This window comes from Electrona antarctica (assembly GCF_951216825.1).
Source record: "Electrona antarctica genome assembly, chromosome: 9".
Lineage (NCBI taxonomy): Eukaryota > Metazoa > Chordata > Actinopteri > Myctophiformes > Myctophidae > Electrona > Electrona antarctica.
The window spans coordinates 2,491,718-2,515,350 of NC_136790.1; the positions used below are offsets into that span (position 1 = coordinate 2,491,718).

General features: G+C 44.9%; 1 protein-coding gene across 1 annotated transcript in view; it reads right to left on the reverse strand.

The window, feature by feature from the left end:
- Positions 1-23,633, reverse strand: part of rnf123 (ring finger protein 123) — a 411,050-nt gene that overhangs the window by 208,875 nt on the left and 178,542 nt on the right. The window contains exons 31-33 of the mRNA XM_079509716.1: positions 18,726-18,865; positions 14,164-14,220; positions 8,013-8,144 (exon numbers count right to left, since the gene is read on the reverse strand). Of these exons, the coding sequence (XP_079365842.1) occupies positions 8,013-8,144; positions 14,164-14,220; positions 18,726-18,865 (329 nt within the window). The remainder of the gene's footprint in view (positions 1-8,012; positions 8,145-14,163; positions 14,221-18,725; positions 18,866-23,633) is intronic.

Genomic DNA, 23,633 nt, shown 5'->3' on the forward strand with positions numbered 1-23,633 from the left:
ACCTTTCCCTACCTACGGTACTTCCCAAAAAATACCTAACAATGAGCCCTTCTGATAAGCATCACCTAATTAAGCACCCAAAAACCAAATGGAGCCAAATGATAATTGCCCTAATAATATAATAGCATTAGCCGTCTCATGGTCAGGCAAGACAGTAACCCACTAATCACCCAATTGTGTTTTCTGTTGACTTTTCCTCAAAATGACCATACCGGTAATTGCTTTGATCTTAACTGGCTTATGGCCAGCCTAATTAAACAGTGGATTGTGCCTTCTGCCTGCACAATTCATATGTTTAATTTGTCATTTTAATGCCAATAGAAAAATCTGTGATATACACTACACACTGCATCTCATTCTCACACGGCAATCCTATAGTAGACACTCAGTCCTGATGGTGGCGGTAGCATCACCATTGTGCCGATTTGGACCGAATCTGGCGATGCCACTTCCGGTTTAAGGAATCACAACATCCGGGACTAGTTTGGACTGGTGCAGCACTATCAGATGTCCGGAATGCTAAGCGATCATTGTTTATTTTAATAACTAAGTCAAATTAAGCTCTAATCAAGCCCAAAATATCGCATTTTACGCAGCGATGCATGCGCGATCACACGCGTGCGTGATCGACCGTGCACACGCGGATTTCGGCCGGTTTTAGGTAGATTACATTGGCCGTTAGCCAAACAAGCTAAAAGTTGCTACATTTTGTTATATTAATAGCACGAGCAATGAAAGGAGAGACGCTGATCCCCGAAAAAACAGAAATGACTCAACACTGGCAATTGGAAGGAATGTGACATCATCACATTTTGGCAAGTTGCTATGGCCAAATTTAGCCCAATGAGTGTTTTTATGCAAAACTAATGCTTGGAATGGATTCAGCATCACGAAGACCCCGTAGTTTGATATGTCACATGCTACTTAAAGCATAAGGACATTTAGAAAATATTGCCTTATAATAGGATGTCAATGGTGGCCATACTGTACAGGCCATTTTCAACACTTTCCCCTCAGACAATTCCAGGCAACTTTATTTCTGTTATTCAGGATATATCGAAGATGCAAAATCAGCTGAGTTTTTTTTTTTTTTGCAATTAGTTAGAGGTTGATCCTGTACTACCAGAGGGTATAAGGACCTGCCTTTGTGTGACTGAAAAAGCAATGATCTCTTCAAGCTCAGTTCTTCATTCTGCCGGGGGTGGGGCACTGTGTCTTCTGTGCCCTCTCTGAACATATCTACCTGCCGGGGGCACTGTGTCTTCTGTGCCCTCTCTGAACATATCTACCTGCCGGGGGTGGGGCACTGTGTCTTCTGTGCTCTCTCTGAACATATCTACCTGCCGGGGGCACTGTGTCTTCTGTGCCCTCTCTGAACATATCTACCTGCCGGGGGTGGGGCACTGTGACTTCTGTTCTCTCTGAACATATCTACCTGCCGGGGGCACTGTGACTTCTGTTCTCTCTGAACATATCTACCTGCCGGGGGCACTGTGACTTCTGTTCTCTCTGAACATATCTACCTGCCGGGGGCACTGTGACTTCTGTGCTCTCTGAACATATCTACCTGCCGGGGACATATCTACCTGCCAGGGCACTGTGTCTTCTGTGCTCTCTGAACATATCTACCTGCCGGGGGCACTGTGTCTTCTGTGCTCTCTGAACATATCTACTGCCAGGGCACTGTGTCTTCTGTTCTCTCTGAACATATCTACCTGCCAGGGGCACTGTGTCTTCTGTTCTCTCTGAACATATCTACCTGCCGGGGGCACTGTGTCTTCTGTTCTCTCTGAACATATCTACCTGCCAGGGGCACTGTGTCTTCTGTTCTCTCTGAACATATCTACCTGCCGGGGCACTGTGTCTTCTGTGCCCTCTGAACATATCTACCTGCCGGGGCACTGTGTCTTCTGTGCTCTCTGAACATATCTACCTGCCGGGGCACTGTGTCTTCTGTGCTCTCTCTGAACATATCTACCTGCCGGGGCACTGTGTCTTCTGTTCTCTCTGAACATATCTACCTGCCGGGGCACTGTGTCTTCTGTTCTCTCTGAACATATCTACCTGCCGGGGGCACTGTGTCTTCTGTGCTCTCTGAACATATCTACCTGCCGGGGCACTGTGTCTTCTGTGCTCTCTCTGAACATATCTACCTGCCGGGGCACTGTGTCTTCTGTTCTCTCTGAACATATCTACCTGCCGGGGCACTGTGTCTTCTGTTCTCTCTGAACATATCTACCTGCCGGGGCACTGTGTCTTCTGTGCTCTCTGAACATATCTACCTGCCGGGGGCACTGTGTCTTCTGTGCTCTCTGAACATATCTACCTGCCGGGGCACTGTGACTTCTGTTCTCTCTGAACATATCTACCTGCCAGGGCACTGGGTCTTCTGTGCCCTCTCTGAACATATCTACCTGCCGGGGCACTGGGTCTTCTGTGCCCTCTCTGAACATATCTACCTGCCGGGGCACTGTGACTTCTGTTCTCTCTGAACACATCTACCTGCCGGGGCACTGTGACTTCTGTTCTCTCTGAACATATCTACCTGCCGGGGGCACTGGGTCTTCTGTTCTCTCTGAACATATCTACCTGCCGGGGCACTGGGTCTTCTGTTCTCTCTGAACATATCTACCTGCCGGGGCACTGGGTCTTCTGTTCTCTCTGAACATATCTACCTGCCGGGGGCACTGTGTCTTCTGTTCTCTCTGAACATATCTACCTGCCGGGGGCACTGTGTCTTCTGTTCTCTCTGAACATATCTACCTGCCGGGGGCACTGTGTCTTCTGTTCTCTCTGAACATATCTACCTGCCGGGGGCACTGTGTCTTCTGTTCTCTCTGAACATATCTACCTGCCGGGGCACTGGGTCTTCTGTGCCCTCTCTGAACATATCTACCTGCCGGGGCACTGTGACTTCTGTTCTCTCTGAACATATCTACCTGCCGGGGGCACTGTGTCTTCTGTTCTCTCTGAACATATCTACCTGCCGGGGCACTGGGTCTTCTGTGCCCTCTCTGAACATATCTACCTGCCGGGGCACTGTGACTTCTGTTCTCTCTGAACATATCTACCTGCCAGGGCACTGTGACTTCTGTTCTCTCTGAACATATCTACCAATAATAAGGTTTTTGAGACCTGTGAACCACTATAAAGCAGCATGACGATGCTTCTGATACAATGTACCTTTACTATATTTATATGAATCATTTACAGTTTACACTCTTATTGGCTGTGGCAGAAAACATCTCAATTAACTCCTTCTCTGCTAAGGATGACCGACATTGGACGAGTTTTATTAAAAGTCACAGATCGCATAGAAGGACATTGGACGAGTTGTTAGGTTATAATGCATCCAGAATCGCGTTTTGGCATTTCTAGCGATGAAAAACACGCATCGTGGCGTTTTGGCATTTCTAGCGATGAAAAACGTGCATCGCCGCGTTTTGGCATTTCTAGCGATGAAAAACGCGCATCGTCGCGTTTTGGCATTTCTAGCGATGAAAAACGTGCATCGTCGCGTTTTGGCATTTCTAGCGATGAAAAACGTGCATCGTCGCGTTTTGGCATTTCTAGCGATGAAAAACGTGCATCGTCGCGTTTTGGCATTTCTAGCGATGAAAAACGTGCATGGTGGCGTTTTGGCATTTCTAGCGGTGAAAAACGCGCATTGTCGCGTTTTGGCATTTCTAGCGATGAAAAACGCGCATCGTCGCGTTTTGGCATTTCTAGCGATGAAAAACGCGCATCGTCGCGTTTTGGCATTTCTAGCGATGAAAAACGCGCATCGTCGCGTTTTGGCATTTCTAGCGATGAAAAACGTGCATCGCTGCGGCCACCGGGCGGCGCTATACGAGGGGGTTTTGACATTTCTAGCGATAAAAACGCGCATCGTGGCGTTTTGGCATTTCTAGCGATGAAAAACACGCATCGTCGCGTTTTGCCATTTCTATCGATGAAAAACGTGCATCGTCGCGTTTTGCCATTTCTATCGATGAAAAACACGCATCGTCGCGTTTTGCCATTTCTATCGATGAAAAACACGCATCGTCGCGTTTTGCCATTTCTATCGATGAAAAACGCGCATCGTGGCGTTTTGGCATTTCTTTTTCAAACGTCTTTTATTTACCGGTTCTTGGCGCCTGGCAACGTTTTGCTTCCGTATTGTGACGTCATTGAATAGTTCCCCTCCGTCCACTGTATCTTTAGCGACAATCTTTAGTGGGGTCTTTCTCGGAACTGAAGCTCAGATTGAGGTGACCATACAGAACATCAATGTTTTAGGAGCTCAATAAAAAAGCTCTGCGACCTCGCCGTACTATATTAGCGCTTCTGACGAAAGCGCAAGTATAGCTAGCGGCTGTCCCGGAAATTAAAGATTATTACTTCTGGTTCGCCAAATCAGCTTTTGGGCTCTTCAAAATAAGACCTTGTGGCTATTACCGTAATTTCCGGACTATAAAGCGCACATGAATATAAGCCACAGCAGCTACATTTAGGGGAAAAAACAAATGTGTACATATACAAGCCGCACTGGACTATAAGCTGTAGGTTATTTATTGGCTGTGGCAGAAAACATCTCAATTAACTCCTTCTCTGCTAAGGATGACCGACATTGGACGAGTTTTATTAAAAGTCACAGATCGCATAGAAGGACATTGGACGAGTTGTTAGGTTATAATGCATCCAGAATCGCGTTTTGGCATTTCTAGCGATGAAAAACACGCATCGTGGCGTTTTGGCATTTCTAGCGATGAAAAACGTGCATCGCCGCGTTTTGGCATTTCTAGCGATGAAAAACGCGCATCGTCGCGTTTTGGCATTTCTAGCGATGAAAAACGTGCATCGTCGCGTTTTGGCATTTCTAGCGATGAAAAACGTGCATCGTCGCGTTTTGGCATTTCTAGCGATGAAAAACGCGCATCGTCGCGTTTTGGCATTTCTAGCGATGAAAAACGTGGTGTTTTGGCATTTCTAGCGATGAAAAACGTGGTGTTTTGGCATTTCTAGCGATGAAAAACGCGCATCGTCGCGTTTTGGCATTTCTAGCGGTGAAAAACGCGCATCGTGGCATTTTGGCATTTCTAGCGATGAAAAACGCGCATCGTGGCATTTTGGCATTTCTAGCGATGAAAAACGCGCATCGTCGCGTTTTGGCATTTCTAGCGATGAAAAACGCGCATCGTGGCATTTTGGCATTTCTAGCAATGAAAAACGCGCATCGTCGCGTTTTGGCATTTCTAGCGATGAAAAACGTGCATCGTCGCGCATCGTAGCGATGAAAAACGCGCATCGTGGCATTTTGGCATTTCTAGCGATGAAAAACGTGCATCGCCGCGTTTTGGCATTTCTAGCGATGAAAAACGTGCAACGTCGCGTTTTGGCATTTCTAGCGATGAAAAACGCGCATCGTCGCGTTTTGGCATTTCTAGCGATGAAAAACGCGCATCGTTGCGTTTTGGCATTTCTAGCGATGAAAAACGTGGTGTTTTGGCATTTCTAGCGATGAAAAACGCGCATCGTCGCGTTTTGGCATTTCTAGCGATGAAAAACGCGCATCGTGGCATTTTGGCATTTCTAGCGATGAAAAACGCGCATCGTGGCATTTTGGCATTTCTAGCGATGAAAAACGCGCATCGTCGCGTTTTGGCATTTCTAGCGATGAAAAACGCGCATCGTGGCATTTTGGCATTTCTAGCGATGAAAAACGTGCATCGCCGCGTTTTGGCATTTCTAGCGATGAAAAACGCGCATCGTCGCGTTTTGGCATTTCTAGCGATGAAAAACGTGCATCGTCGCATTTTGGCATTTCTAGCGATGAAAAACGCGCATCGTCGCGTTTTGGCATTTCTAGCGATGAAAAACGCGCATCGTTGCGTTTTGGCATTTCTAGCGATGAAAAACGTGGTGTTTTGGCATTTCTAGCGATGAAAAACGCGCATCGTCGCGTTTTGGCATTTCTAGCGATGAAAAACGCGCATCGTGGCATTTTGGCATTTCTAGCGATGAAAAACGCGCATCGTGGCATTTTGGCATTTCTAGCGATGAAAAACGCGCATCGTCGCGTTTTGGCATTTCTAGCGATGAAAAACGCGCATCGTGGCATTTTGGCATTTCTAGCGATGAAAAACGCGCATCGTCGCGTTTTGGCATTTCTAGCGATGAAAAACGTGCATCGTCGCGCATCGTAGCGATGAAAAACGCGCATCGTGGCATTTTGGCATTTCTAGCGATGAAAAACGTGCATCGTCGCGTTTTGGCATTTCTAGCGATGAAAAACGCGCATCGTCGCGTTTTGGCATTTCTAGCGATGAAAAACGCGCATTGTGGCGTTTTGGCATTTCTAGCGGTGAAAAACGCGCATTGTTGCGTTTTGGCATTTCTAGCGATGAAAAACGCGCATCGTCGCGTTTTGGCATTTCTAGCGATGAAAAACGTGCATCGTCGCGTTTTGGCATTTCTAGCGATGAAAAACGCGCATCGTCGCGTTTTGGCATTTCTAGCGATGAAAAACGCGCATCGTTGCGTTTTGGCATTTCTAGCGATGAAAAACGTGGTGTTTTGGCATTTCTAGCGATGAAAAACGCGCATCGTCGCGTTTTGGCATTTCTAGCGATGAAAAACGCGCATCGTGGCATTTTGGCATTTCTAGCGATGAAAAACGCGCATCGTGGCATTTTGGCATTTCTAGCGATGAAAAACGCGCATCGTCGCGTTTTGGCATTTCTAGCGATGAAAAACGCGCATCGTGGCATTTTGGCATTTCTAGCGATGAAAAACGTGCATCGTCGCGTTTTGGCATTTCTAGCGATGAAAAACGTGCATCGTCGCGCATCGTAGCGATGAAAAACGCGCATCGTGGCATTTTGGCATTTCTAGCGATGAAAAACGTGCATCGTCGCGTTTTGGCATTTCTAGCGATGAAAAACGCGCATCGTCGCGTTTTGGCATTTCTAGCGATGAAAAACGCGCATTGTGGCGTTTTGGCATTTCTAGCGGTGAAAAACGCGCATTGTTGCGTTTTGGCATTTCTAGCGATGAAAAACGCGCATCGTCGCGTTTTGGCATTTCTAGCGATGAAAAACGTGCATGGTGGCGTTTTGGCATTTCTAGCGGTGAAAAACGCGCATTGTCGCGTTTTGGCATTTCTAGCGCTGAAAAACGCGCATCGTCGCGTTTTGGCATTTCTAGCGATGAAAAACGCGCATCGTCGCGTTTTGGCATTTCTAGCGATGAAAAACGTGCATCGCTGCGGCCACCGGGCGGCGCTATACGAGGGGGTTTTGACATTTCTAGCGATAAAAACGCGCATCGTGGCGTTTTGGCATTTCTAGCGATGAAAAACACGCATCGTCGCGTTTTGCCATTTCTATCGATGAAAAACGCGCATCGTGGCGTTTTGGCATTTCTTTTTCAAACGTCTTTTATTTACCGGTTCTTGGCGCCTGGCAACGTTTTGCTTCCGTATTGTGACGTCATTGAATAGTTCCCCTCCGTCCACTGTATCTTTAGCGACAATCTTTAGTGGGGTCTTTCTCGGAACTGAAGCTCAGATTGAGGTGACCATACAGAACATCAATGTTTTAGGAGCTCAATAAAAAAGCTCTGCGACCTCGCGGTACTATATTAGCGCTTCTGACGAAAGCGAAAGTATAGCTTGCGGCTGTCCCGGAAATGAAAGATTATTACTTCTGGTTCGCCAAATCAGCTTTTGGGCTCTTCAAAATAAGACCTTGTGGCTATTACCGTATTTCCGGACTATAAAGCGCACATGAATATAAGCCACAGCAGCTACATTTAGGGGAAAAAACAAATGTGTACATATACAAGCCGCACTGGACTATAAGCTGTAGGTGTTTTACGTTTAATGGTAGGGGCAGAGAAAGGCCCTTATTGATGAGGAATGATGACAGTAATGTACTTCTCACAGAAACCCCATATTATGGATATGGAAATTAAGGCATGTCACTTGTTTTGAGGCAATATGTGTTTTCTGCAACCTGGTGTGGACTAACCTGAGCCAATCGTCTGAGGAGCAGCTCAGCAGAGGGGCGGGACCAGTCCAGGAAGATCTCCGGTACCAGGGTGACGGTCATCTCCAAAACACGCAGCAAGCTTACCGACAGGTCAAAACACGTGGCACACACCTGAAGCAAGGAGGGAAATAATTAGCCTTTTTTACAGTACCTTTATGTCCACAGGCTACATTTAAGAAGGCTACTTGGTGTTTGCACAATGTTAGATTATCTGAATTGGTTAATCAATCAAACTAGCTCTTACCCTAACCCGTTGTGAAATACTTGCCGCGGGGGGGTACTGTGCCCTGTGGCCGCGGGGGGGTACTGTGCCCTGGGTGCGTTTTCGCATTTTTAATTCACTAATGAATGCATTATTAATCATTAATGTGTGAAATCGAAAAAAGGGCTTCGTTAAGACCTCCATATTATTATGGGCAATGCCTGTGTGAAAAGTGGGAGTGATTGGTGCAGGCAGTGAGGAGCTACGGCAGTCACAGTGACACACATTCAGACAGACATTGTCAGTATTATAGTATGTTAAATTAAATTAAATACCCACTCCATTTTCTTTTAGCTTACTCTGCATTTGTGTCATGCTTTGTGTGTTTACTGTTCTGTGAACTAGTTTTGTGCTTATTGAATAGGGCATGCAAACCTCACACCTTTGGGGGGGGGGAGGGGTGCGCCATTTTGAATGTGATAAGTCACTATACCTGGCCAACGGATAGGCATATATATATAGCAGAACAACAACAGTGCATCAAAAGTATTAAGCCAACAATGTTATGAGCAAGGTTCAAAAACATTTGTCTTTAAAACAAGGCACATTTACATACTGTTACTGTCTAAAAACCCTAATATATACAAGTAAGACGCGCGGACGCGGGAAGCGAACGCAGCTCGTAAATTGCAATAACATTTAGAATAAATTACGTACTTTAAGGTTTTTTTTTCGTTCTTTTTTTTTTTCTTTTCAATTTTTTTTTTAAGTTAAGTTTTTTTTAAAAGTTTTTTCTTTTTAAGTTTGTTTTTTAAGTTACGTTTTTCTTATTAAGTTAAGTTGTGTGTGTGTGTGTGTGTTTTTGTGTGTGTTACAGCTGTGCCCTCTGGTGGCGGGCGGGTGGTGTTACAGCGTGACACACACACAGACAGACAGACAGACAGGATCTGCTAGGTCTCATAGTAAATGCTCACTGCGTTCGCAATCACTGCGTTCGCAATTATATAAAACTAGTCGCTACAGCCGAGAGCATAACCTCAGTCTGTTATGCTGTATACAGAAGGGTTACAGCCGAGAGCATAACCTCAGTCTGTTATGCTGTATACAGAAGGGTTACAGCCGAGAGCATAACCTCAGTCTGTTATGCTGTATACAGAAGGGTTACAGCCGAGAGCATAACCTCAGTCTGTTATGCTGTATACAGAAGGGTTACAGCCGAGAGCACAACCTCAGTCTGTTATGCTGTATGCAGAAGGGTTACAGCCCAGAGCATAACCTCAGTCTGTTATGCTGTATGCAGAAGGGTTACAGCAGAGAGCACAACCTCAGTCTGTTATGCTGTATGTAGAAGGGTTACAGCCCAGAGCAGAACCTCAGTCTGTTATGCTGTATGTAGAAGGGTTACAGCCCAGAGCATAACCTCAGTCTGTTATGCTGTATACAGAAGGGTTACAGCCCAGAGCAGAACCTCAGTCTGTTATGCTGTATGTAGAAGGGTTACAGCCGAGAGCACAACCTCAGTCTGTTATGCTGTATACAGAAGGGTTACAGCCCAGAGCAGAACCTCAGTCTGTTATGCTGTATACAGAAGACAGCCGAGAGCATAACCTCAGTCTGTTATGCTGTATGTAGAAGGGTTACAGCCCAGAGCATAACCTCAGTCTGTTATGCTGTATGTAGAAGGGTTACAGCCGAGAGCATAACCTCAGTCTGTTATACTGTATACAGAACGGTTACAGCAGAGAGCATAACCTCAGTCTGTTGTGCTCTATGCAGAAGGGTTACAGCCGAGAGCACAACCTCAGTCTGTTATGCTGTATGTAGAAGGGTTACAGCCCAGAGCATAACCTCAGTCTGTTATGCTGTATGTAGAAGGGTTACAGCCCAGAGCATCACCTCAGTCTGTTCTGCTGTATGTAGAAGGGTTACAGCCGAGAGCACAACCTCAGTCTGTTATGCTGTATGAAGAAGGGTTACAGCCCAGAGCATCACCTCAGTCTGTTATGCTGTATACAGAAGGGTCAAAAGGCAGCATAGCACATGGATTCTGAGATGTGCACCACCATAGGCCAGTGGTTCACACCATAGGCCAGTGGTTCCCAAACCTTTTCATGTCAAGGACCCCCAAATTGACACTAATTAGCCCATGTACCACCGTTTGAAAATATATGGCAGGTTATAACGTAAAAAGGTTTAAAAAGAAATCCCACTATGACACTGTGATAGCACCTTAGACACTGTGATAGAAACTTGAAGTTTTTTAAGTGAAGTTTTGCTTATTCAATTACAAAGGGAAAGAAATAGCCGGCACTGCTATTGTTGCTACAATCAATGCACCTGAACCCAAGCATACAATTAAGACAAGAACGGAAAGAGATTTAAGATTTAACTGGAATAAACAACTCTAAACAAACAATCTCAGAGGAACTGTGCTAGAGGTACCGTGTAAAATCAATACATGAAAAGCTATCACACTGTTCAAGGAGAATATATAGTTCTGTTGCAAGAATGGCGATATGGCTGTATGTTCCATCAAAAACCCCAATAGAGTATGCACATGTGTCACTTTTCCACTGGGACATACTGGGACATCCCTCATCATTCTAGAGTGGCAAAACATTGAGCATTGGAAGCGCTCGATGGAAATCACTAATTGCACATAATGCAGGAGGCCGCAGGACGCTGAGTTATTGAAAACGAGCTCTTCCAAACTCTGACACAAATAATTACCCGCATGAAAATTCTTGATAGAAAGTAGCTCATAACATGTCTATGGTGGATTTTTATGAAACAAAAACTTTGCAGATAGAAAGGATAATTCAAGCTTTCCGTATAGCTGCAATGTTGGTGAATTTAACGTTGTTTAGTACAATTTAGTACAATCAGGTAATTAAGAAACTGAGTGCCCTCCAACCCCACAAGGCCACAGGCCATGACAACATTCCCTCCAAATTTCTCAGAGACTCAGCCATCTCTATAGCTCCAATCATCACCCACATAGTAAACCTCTCCATCAAACAGGGACAGGTCCCCCAAGATTTCAAACTGGCCAAAGTAACCCCCTTGCACAAGAAAGGGAGTAAATTAGACCCCGGCAACTACCGCCCTATTTCTATTCTTAGTTCCATCTCGAAAGTGATGGAAAAAATAGTCTATGAACAGGTTGAAAAGTATCTTGCCACTAATAAATTATTGTACGAGTTCCAATCTGGCTTCAGAACATCCCACTCCACTGACACATGCCTTCTCTATTTGAGCGACCACATCAAACAAGAGGTGGACGCTGGCAAATACTGCGGCATGGTCATGCTGGACCTCCAAAAGGCTTTTGACACCGTGAACCACTCCATACTGGTTAACAAGCTAAAAGCAATTGGTTTCGATAGCACATCAGTGAGCTGGATGCAATCCTACCTGGAGGGGAGAGAACAGATGGTGGAAGTGAACGGAACACTGTCCCCCCCCCTCCCAGTGAGCTGTGGCGTTCCACAAGGAAGCATACTAGGGCCTCTACTGTTCCTAATATATGTAAACGACATGACTTCAGCCTGTGACTGCAACTTGTTCCTGTTCGCAGATGACTCAGCACTGCTGGTCTCGGACAGGGACAAACTGCAGGTTGAAAATGCCCTCAGCTCTGAACTCGGTAGAATCTGCACCTGGCTCGCTGATAACAAACTATCTTTACACCTGGGAAAAACTGAATCCATTCTCTTTGGCTCTATTAGTAATCTCAGCAAGGCAAATGGCTTCTTGGTTAGAGTGGGTGACAATGTTATCACACGTAAAGATGAAATTACCTACCTAGGTTCCATCCTGGAGGCTAATCTTTCCGGTGATAAAATGGCCACCAACGTAATCAAAAAAGTCAACCATAGAACAAGATTCCTCTACAGGATCTCCTCACTGGTCAACAAAAACACCTTGAAGACCTTAACAGGAGCCCTTGTACAGGGTTTCTTTGACTATGCATGCACCTCCTGGTACCACAGCACCTCAAAGGCCCTTAAAACCAGGCTCCAGACTTCCCAAAACAAACTGGTCAGGCTCCTACTTGATCTAGCCCCCCGAACCCACCTCACCCCTGCCCACTTCGACAGGCTGGAATGGCTTAGGGTCGACGACAGAGTACAGCATCTTGCAATGGGTCTGGTCCACAAGATTCGATACACCACCAAGATACCCATGTACCTGTCTAGATACTTCCTTAATGTTAACGAAGTCCACACCCACAACACCAGAGGGAGTGCAACGAACCATGTACAACCCAGATTCGGCACAAACAAGGGACTAAATTCTTTTCGCTCCTATGCCACCAAAATGTGGAACGCCCTACCAACTGTCATTAAGACATGCGAATCCCTTGACTCCTTCAAAACCGCTCTCAAAGGGCACCTACGGATGGCTGCAATTCGAAACTGGCCCCCGTAAAATCTGAATCCCCCCCCGCCCCCCCCTTTTTTCCCCTCACTGTATATATTTCTTTTCCCTTTTTACCTCCTTTATGATGAATTCCTGTACTGTCTATAGAAGTGTCTATTTGTACGTCTCTAAATGTTTTGATGATTTGAACATGGTGGACCCTATTGGAAACAAGTGTAATGCTTAATTGGGTCGTCCACTCACAGTTAACAGCCTTTGTATTGAGTTTGTGCTTGAAATGTACTGTAATTCTGCAAACTGTTAATAAATTCTTCAATCAATCAATCAATCAGATTTTTCTACTTTCGACTTTTCTATCCTGGGCTGTCAAGGCCAGAAAGTAGTTTTTTGCCACTCAGTAGGCATAGTAGTACTCCCGGGTATGATGATGTCACGTGCATAGCCTCTATTGAGGCGTGCACATGTTAAAACCGGCTGCCTGCCGAACACATGGAACACGAGAACCTACTCTTTCTAACTGCTCCGCCAAACGCGAATTTCTCGTGTTCGAATTGTTTAATTGCTTTTTGATCGGTTTCGATGGCTAGCTGATGTTGCTACCGCAAACAATACTCTGGGACACAAAACACACAATGGCCGCGGCCATTTTGAAGATGCGCGGACATCCACTTCCATTCTAAGCCCGGCACTCCAAGCCCTGTATCTCAGAAAAGACATTGAGGGGCAGTTTCTGGGCCAGACAAGCGTTTTCAACGGCCTGTAGCAGGCAATACATCAATACTCCTAAAATATACTATTGACAGCAGGATGCTACATCATTATGAAAAAAGTGTTTCCATCACCATCTTCCACAATTCCTTTATCGACAAATTACTTTGCTACGTTTTTTTAAATTGCCTATCTACAAGCTCACAACACATCGCATCATGACGTGTTGAGAACTTGTAGAGGTTGTAGATCTGCTTTTTTTTTGAAAATTATACTAAATAATACTAAGTTATTATTAAAAGAATCACACCCGTGTGAAGTGAGGGGCCCCACCGAGTTTGAATTCGACACACACGTTCCACACCACCACAGGGGGTGCAGTGCCCGGTGTCGAGTCGGTTGGACCCACGGTTGTCCAGAACCGCCCCAAAAAAGGCCTCTGCCCGGGCTCTGGACAGGGCCCTTGCCTAGGGTCTATATATATGGGGCTGGCCTGTTCTGACATCACACCACTCCATATTTGGACATGCCTGACACAGAACTCCATAAGCTGGCCTGTTCTGACATCACACCATGACGTAAATTCTCCATTCATTGTCAATGTCTTTTTTTTGTTGAAATAAACAAAACCTTTTCAGATGGGGGTCCGGGGCCAAGCACATATTAAACACAATCCATGCCACCTGTTAAACAGAAACGCTGGCCAGGTGCCAGAGATAAGGGACAAATGAAAGAATAAATAACCGTTTTAATAACGTAAAATTACGACTTGGCACAGAGGGTTTTTACTGCTTAAAACATAACCAAACGTTCCTGGCGCAGATTGATGTACTCTACCTTGAGCTGGCGTGTGTCCACAAAGTTCCTCTCAGGACGCTCTGCAGCTTGCTGAATCTGTTGGCAAAGAGAGGTGTTCTGTTACGGTTGTTATTTCATGTTTGTGTTTTTATCTATTATTTCGAAAAATGTAAATTCATTGTTTTCTTGTGGAAGGTAGTATCCCTTTAAGAAATACAGGAAGTTGGGTTTCAGATTGTCATGTGACACAGGTCATGTGACTTCTTTCAGGAAGTGCACTAGTTTCCATTGCAAACAATTCATGGCACATGAGCACAGCAGGCTCCTGTTTCTGTATCCGCTAACATCTGCTCAAATGTTATCCCAGTCGTAGCATTGTTGGTATGTATTGTGATCTTTTCACCTGGTATATGATTGCAGTTCATTATTTTTTGTATGGAAGATACAGATACAGATTTGCGGAGTTTGATGTAAGAGGCCTGTCTTATAGAGTGTCGCAGTCCCGCCCCCTACCAGGGCCCAGGAAATTATTCTCCGTTCATTTTCCTCAGACATTTCAGAAAGTATTTATTTAAAGACGTTTACGCCGCGGACAAAGCCAACTCGAGTCGTGACAAATCATGACAACAAACACAATTTTTGGGGCCAAAAAAATAATTAGAAAGAAGAAAAAAACGGCAGGTTACAACACTTTTTTTGTTGTTTTTCTTCTTTGTAATTATTTGTTTGGTCCAAAATATTGTTTGTTTTGTCATGAGTTGTCACGACTCGAGTTGGCTTTGTTGGGCTTTGTTGGGTTTCTGACAATGTGGACCCCTGAACAATTTATTTCAATAGCCCTGAAAAAGAATGAGCGAGCTGCTTCGGTGCTGAAGCAACCCACATCGAAGAACTCTGCCTTTCGAAACTACGTTCAACTTTAGAGTCAGAACAGAAAGTATCTGTTCAGTAGCTTCTTGTAAAAAGGTTAATAACACACTACTGGAGTCACACAATAAATTGGCTGTGATTGAAAAAAAATAATTTTGACTCAAAAGATCAAGAATCAATATTGAATACTGTATTACCATTCCAATGAGACATTGATTGGATTTTTTGGTTATACTAGGTGCAAGCTCAGGAGCTTTATATAAATCAAATTATTGTTAAATTATAATTATTAAAATTAGACATATTCTGTAGCTGTGACATAGAAAGTGACATAGAAAGTGAGTAATGGAATGTCGTCTGATATTATGACGAAATATGGTGACTGAAGATGGTGACTGACATTTCTTCAGAGGTGTAAGCCTCATTCAAATAAAACTTATTTGTATGTAATATCTCAAACAATAATTATTTTCTTGACCTCCAGTTTAGGGAGACTGTTATTTATGCATGTTTGTAGATACTGTATAGACTTAACCCATTGATGCCTGAGGCCGAATCTGGGAACGCCTTCTAGGGCCTGACCTAAGGTTTCTAAAAACCTTCAAATTCTGATTAATAATTTTTTAAATAGTTATGTTGCTATATGTATAGCAATAGCTGATGAGACGCAGAGAGCGCGCCGGCATCAAGGGTAGAACAACGTATACGTTGCATCAGGCATCAATGGGTTAAAGAGGAACAACCTTTGTAACCAATCTACAGTTTGATGCCATCTAAAAGGTAACCAATCTACAGTTTGATGCCATCTAAATGTAACCAATCTACAGTTTGATGCCATCTAAATGTAACCAATCTACAGTTTGATGCCATCTAAATGTAACCAATCTACAGTTTGATGCCATCTAAAGGTAACCAATCTACAGTTTGATGCCATCTAAAAGGTAACCAATCTACAGTTTGATGCCATCTAAAGGTAACCAATCTACAGTTTGATGCCATCTAAATGTAACCAATCTACAGTTTGATGCCATCTAAAGGTAACCAATCTACAGTTTGATGCCATCTAAATGTAACCAATCTACAGTTTGATGCCATCTAAAAGGTAACCAATCTACAGTTTGATGCCATCTAAATGTAACCAATCTACAGTTTGATGCCATCTAAATGTAACCAATCTACAGTTTGATGCCATCTAAATGTAACCAATCTACAGTTTGATGCCATCTAAAGGTAACCAATCTACAGTTTGATGCCATCTAAAGGTAACCAATCTACAGTTTGATGCCATCTAAAAGGTAACCAATCTACAGTTTGATGCCATCTAAAGGTAACCAATCTACAGTTTGATGCCATCTAAATGTAACCAATCTACAGTTTGATGCCATCTAAAAGGTAACCAATCTACAGTTTGATGCCATCTAAATGTAACCAATCTACAGTTTGATGCCATCTAAATGTAACCAATCTACAGTTTGATGCCATCTAAAGGTAACCAATCTACAGTTTGATGCCATCTAAAAGGTAACCAATCTACAGTTTGATGCCACCTAAATGTAACCAATCTACAGGGCGGGGCTGACCTGAATAAAGATTACTGACAACACTGTGAACAATTCTTATCAATTAGCATGATGATCACATAAGTAATAAGTATTAAAAAAAAAAAATCTAATCCAACCACCAACATCACAATGTACTAAGGTCAGCCTATAAGGCTCCATATGAGTTAGACAGTCCAGGGCCACTCTACTGTAATTCCCTATACTCCTGCCTCTCAAATTTTTTTACTTATTCACATTCAAAGCTAGATCCGGTCTTGCTCCAGCATACTTATCTGACTTACTCGACCCTTGCGAGCCAGCTCGCGTACTGAGATCATCCGGATCGGCCCTTCTGACCATAAAATCAGGCTGCAAAAAAACTGTAGGTGACTGGGCATTTGCGATCCGGGCACCGTCACTCTGGAACGCCCTGCCCCTGGAGATCAGGCTTGCCGAGTCTGTGTCACATTTTAAATCGCTCCTAAAGACTCATTTTTACAGAGCTGCATTTAGCCCATCACCCATGTGATTCTTCGATTTTGTATTATTATCTTCTATTATGTTCTATTGACAAATGTCTTCTATTGTATTCTATGCCTTTTTGATCCATGTTTTCTCTATATATTTCTGTTAAGCACTTTGTGACTTGTTCTTAAAAGGTGCTATATAAATAAAGCTTTATTATTATTATTATTATTATTATTATTATTATTACTAGCACACGACGGTAAATTCCGTTTTAGGGTGGACTTTCCCTTTAAACCTGGCGGTGTCCATTAGCTGTCTGAGGATAGATTTATGGGCAGCTCCCCTGCTGCCAGCTGATTGGCAGCCTGCCAGGTGCAGCAAGCCAATCAGTCATCCTGGATACAGAGCCGCCGTGCAGAAAGTAACACTAGAGCTCCCACTAGAGCCTGACTGGCGACGCACGCTAGTCCTCCACTACCTATTGGCTATTACTGATTTTTTTGGCCTAATAATATTTTGTCAAAAAGTGTGTAACGTATTTTATTCAATTTAAAAACACATAGATTTGCCTAAAGATTCTATTTACTTATAACCCATTTAGGCCTGACGTCGAAAGAAAAAAAAAAGTATTCTGAAAGAATATATATTCAAATATTTGTGCCGCATTTTCATGATTTTTCAAAAATAGCAGACCTACAAGCTCGTAGCGCGCCACTCGGTGGCGCGCTATGAGCTTGTAGATCTGCTATTTTTAATATCTAAATTATAACATAATGTTTAAAACAACAAAAGGGGTTCCCGCCCCAAAATGGGTTAAATAATAAAAATGAAACAAATATTTTTTTAATAGATAGAAAATACAGTATTTTGCATGTTCTCCCCGTGTGCCCTAGGCCTCGGGTAGGTAGTTGGTACCCTAAAAAAATAAAAAATAAAATGCATGCGGTAATCCTGGTCTCTATACTGCCTCCCCCCGGTCAGCCAGGACACCTGATCTGATGGAGGGGAAAGGAACTGGTTGGTTCCACGCGCTACATCCTATCGGGGGGGAAAGGAACTGGTTGGTTCCACGCGCTACATCCTATCGGGGGGGAAAGGAACTGGTTGGTTCCATACGCTACATCCTATCGGGGGGGAAAGGAACTGGTTGGTTCCACACGCTACATCCTATTGGGGGGGAAAGGAACTGGTTGGTTCCACGCGCTACATCCTATTGGGGGGGAAAGGAACTGGTTGGTTCCACGCGCTACATCCTATCGGGGGGGAAAGGAACTGGTTGGTTCCACGCGCTACATCCTATCGGGGGGGAAAGGAACTGGTTGGTTCCACGCGCTACATCCTATCGGGGGGGAAAGGAACTGGTTGGTTCCACGCGCTGCATCCTATCGGGGAAACTCACTCCTGTCAAAGAAGACAGCCTGCTCACTCCTCATGCATTGAAGGAAGCATACAGGTTGGCAGAGGGAGATTAGTGCCCAGGATTGCATTTTAGGCATTTGCCACCGGGTGAAAAATGGGTTAAAAAAGTGTGGGATGAAAATTAGAAGTAAAAAAAAAATAAAAAGACCCAAGTTCACCCAACCAGGAATGCCAGGTTGAAAGTGGCACAACTTGTTAGTTGAACCGACTTGAAATTCATTAAAGTAATAGTCAACCCTAGTCAAAAGCTTACTGTCACCCATCGGCTCACATGGTGCCTTGCTCAGAGGTACATTGTCTTACCTCCTGGATCATGCCTATGAACTCGGAGAAGGCCCAGTTGAGTTGGTTGAGGACACTGTTGAGGAAGGAAGCCGCCATCTCTTTGTCCACACTCAGGAGTTCAGCCATGTGTCTCTGAAGCAGCAGCGACGGACAGGGCTCTGAACCAATCACACAAGGTTGTACAGGTCAACAGGGCTCTGAACCAATCACACAAGGTTGTACAGGTCAATGGCCATTCAGAGGAGCAGATACCGCCATGTGAGGGTGTCTTTGTACTGAAACATGAACTCTGTATTCCTTTAGAGCAACAATGACGGAAAAGCCTCTCAAATGATGAAGTGATTACTAGCAGTCAGACAGTAGTATAGGGTACGGTAAATGACTGTCACTTGAAGCAGCAGCTACAAGAAGTATCTCTCAAACGGTCATAGCAGAGGGTTTTGGTCATAAGAAAGAATACTTTCCCTGATGGACGCACTCTGAGCCTCCCACCACACGGAAGGAAAAATCTTGTCTATAACTATAACTAGTAACTGCGCCCTACTAAAAGTATGTTTCTTCCGGTGATTTTATTGTACGACAATAAAGTATTCTATTATTATTCTATGGACTGGTTGGGTGAAGAACTACTGGAGGAGTGGCCAAGGTTGAATCCTGATCTAGAGCCCATTTGAGTATAAAATTAAAGTTAAATATTTAATTCCCCTTGACTTCAATTATACATATATAAATATTTCAGTATTTCAATTATAAAACATAATGTATTGGGGGGGGGGGGGGGGGTGGTCTACTGACAATGTGCACAAGGACATGATTGAATTGGTCCAGCAGTTTGCCAAGATTAGCTCCGGAGACGACATGGACACACAGCAGACACATGGACACACAGCAGAGATACTCTGGACATGGACTCATGGACATGGACACACAGCAGAGATACTCTGGACATGGACTCATGGACATGGACACACAGCAGACATACTCTGCTCGCCTCTTAGAAGACATGGACACACAGCAGACATACTCTGCTCGCCTCTTAGAAGACATGGACACACAGCAGACATACTCTGCTCGCCTCTTAGAGACATGGACACACAGCAGACATACTCTGCTCGCCTCTTAGAAGGAGACATGGACACACAGCAGACATACTCTGCTCGCCTCTTAGAGGACATGGACACACAGCAGACATACTCTGCTCGCCTCTTAGAAGGAGACATGGACACACAGCAGACATACTCTGCTCGCCTCTTAGAGACATGGACACACAGCAGACATACTCTGCTCGCCTCTTAGAAGACATGGACACACAGCAGACATACTCTGCTCGCCTCTTAGAAGGAGACATGGACACACAGCAGACATACTCTGCTCGCCTCTTAGAAGGAGACATGGACACACAGCAGACATACTCTGCTCGCCTCTTAGAAGGAGACATGGACACACAGCAGACATACTCTGCTCGCCTCTTAGAGACATGGACACACAGCAGACATACTCTGCTCGCCTCTTAGAAGACATGGACACACAGCAGACATACTCTGCTCGCCTCTTAGAGACATGGACACACAGCAGACATACTCTGCTCGCCTCTTAGAGACATGGACACACAGCAGACATACTCTGCTCGCCTCTTAGAGACATGGACACACAGCAGACATACTCTGCTCGCCTCTTAGAGACATGGACACACAGCAGACATACTCTGCTCGCCTCTTAGAGACATGGACACACAGCAGACATACTCTGCTCGCCTCTTAGAGACATGGACACACAGCAGACATACTCTGCTCGCCTCTTAGAAGACATGGACACACAGCAGACATACTCTGCTCGCCTCTTAGAGACATGGACACACAGCAGACATACTCTGCTCGCCTCTTAGAAGGAGACATGGACACACAGCAGACATACTCTGCTCGCCTCTTAGAGACATGGACACACAGCAGACATACTCTGCTCGCCTCTTAGAAGACATGGACACACAGCAGACATACTCTGCTCGCCTCTTAGAGACATGGACACACAGCAGACATACTCTGCTCGCCTCTTAGAGACATGGACACACAGCAGACATACTCTGCTCGCCTCTTAGAAGACATGGACACACAGCAGACATACTCTGCTCGCCTCTTAGAGACATGGACACACAGCAGACATACTCTGGAGACATGGACACACAGCAGACATACTCTGCTCGCCTCTTAGAGACATGGACACACAGCAGACATACTCTGCTCGCCTCTTAGAAGGAGACATGGACACACAGCAGACATACTCTGCTCGCCTCTTAGAGACATGGACACACAGCAGACATACTCTGCTCGCCTCTTAGAGACATGGACACACAGCAGACATACTCTGCTCGCCTCTTAGAGACATGGACACACAGCAGACATACTCTGCTCGCCTCTTAGAGACATGGACACACAGCAGACATACTCTGAGACATGGACACACAGCAGACATACTCTGCTCGCCTCTTAGAGACATGGACACACAGCAGACATACTCTGCTCGCCTCTTAGAAGACATGGACACACAGCAGACATACTCTGCTCGCCTCTTAGAGACATGGACACACAGCAGACATACTCTGCTCGCCTCTTAGAAGCCACGCCATTAAAATGTCCTCTAGCACACTTGAAATCTAGACATCACTTGTCTAGCCTTCACCTAATCATTTCTACCCCAGAACATTAAAAACCATTCTACATTGGGTGTGTGATTCACAGTACTATACACAGGTTGCTGAGACCATAAACTAGCAGCGATAACTTAGTTCACCTTAGAGAGAACTTTGAAATGTAATTATCAGGGATAGAAGACAGAGGACATTGTCTTGATGAAATTGTTATGGCAGTAACCAGGTAGCAGAGACGAAAATGTGTGTTATTCTTGTGAAATGCAGACCTTTAACACATTTTGGGCGGGAACCCCTTTTCGTGTTTTAGCTATTGAAAAATAGCAGATCTACAAGCTCATAGCGCGCCACCGAGTGGCGCGCTACGAGCTTGTAGGTCTGCTATTTTTGAAAAGTTGTGAAAATGTGGCGCAAATCTTTGAATATATATTTCAGAGCGAACATTTTTAACTAAAATATGGCTTCTGGGGGGGTCCCTGGAAGTACATATTTTGAGATGGGGGGTCCGTGCATGGCCCAATAGAGATAATTCTGGGGGTCCTTGACATGAAAAAGGTTGAGCACCACTGACATAGAAACATGGGTTTTTCAGAAAAATGTTAGCATTTAGAAGCCTTTTTTTTAATTCGTAAGTATTATGACACCTTATCTAGCGAGAGGGGAGAATAATATAATATAATAAACTTGGTGCCTGAAGTGAAAACAATGTAAAGGGAGGAGATGAAAGGTGAGGACAGACGAGAAATAATAAAAGGTGCAAGATATTCTGAGATGAATAATGCCAAAACATTTAAAGGAGCATTCAGTGATTTGGGTGATTTGGAAAAATACCCGGTCCACCCGGTAACAAGATGTGCACACGCACACGCTCTACAGTGGGGGAAGTACAACAGACCAACAGCATGTGCACCAATGCCCGCCCCACTTGATCATGATTGGAGGAAGGCCCCTCTCATCCTGATTGGATGAAGGCTTTGCCACCCAAAGCCCAAACCGAAACTAGGGTTTTTTTATCCCAGGGGCTCACTGGGGACAGGGAGGAACTCCTTATATGGTCAGCACACTTTATAGTAGGGAGGATTATCCAAAAAAGAAAAAATAAGTGATATTTGAATTAAGTGAAATCACTGAATATACCTTTAAGCGAGAAGAGAACAGAGTATCTGAATATGATGCCAGGAAAAGAAAACGACTAAACAATGCAAACCACAAAAAAAAAAAAAGGGAGAAAACAAATGATTAGGCTGTAGGGACATCAAACATGTTGACAAGCAGTAGGTCAACACATAACCCTTAAACCAATAAACAATCAGATGTCAGGACCTCTGCAAACAAGTGCCTTTGGCTATAATTATTAGGAGCTGCTGAGGCTGTGCTTTAATGTAGGGTCTACTGGGAGGCCACAGGGAGAGAGATTACTGGCATCGGGAAAATGACTGAACAATGGAGGGGAAAACAAACGAGAGAAGCATAAGGTCAAAAGAGAGGCAGATGGAGGCGGGAGAGAGAGAGAGAGAGAGAGAATAAAAAAGAGAATTTAAGAAGAGCACAGACCGCAAGAGGAGAGGACGGGAAAGGAGCGACAGGGAGAGAGAATAAGAAAGTGACATATAAAAAAAGGGGAAAGATGAAAGGACAGAGTGGGAGGCGAGTGACAGGGAACATACAAGACGAAAGGAGAGTAAGGAAAGACTGCACAGAAAAAAGGGAGATGGAAATTAAGAAAGGAGAGTTAGGATAAAGCACCAAAAATGCTGATGATGGTGAAAAGGCAGAGGAGAGGAGTGGAAGCACTGGAGGAAACACTGTCTCACTCCTCGAGAGGAGGGGACACTCCTCAGTGTATCACTCGCCGAGTCTCACTCCCCGAGAGGGAGGTGACAAGGTGTCTCACTCCCCGAGAGGGAGGTGACACTCCTCAGTGTCTCACTCCCCGAGAGGGAGGTGACAAGGTGTCTCACTCCCCGAGAGGGAGGTGACACTCCGCAATGTCTCACTCCCCCAGAGGGAGGTGACACTCCTCAGTGTCTCACTCCCCCGAGTCTCACTCCCCGAGAGGGAGGTGACACTCCTCAGTGTATCACTCGCCGAGTCTCACTCCCCGAGAGGGAGGTGACCAAGGTGTCTCACTCCCCGAGAGGGAGGTGACACTCCTCAGTGTCTCACTCCCCGAGTCTCACTCCCCGAGAGGGAGGGTGACATGGTGTCTCACTCCCCGAGAGGGAGGTGACACTCCTCAGTGTCTCGCTCCCCGAGAGGGAGGTGACACTCCTCAGTGTCTC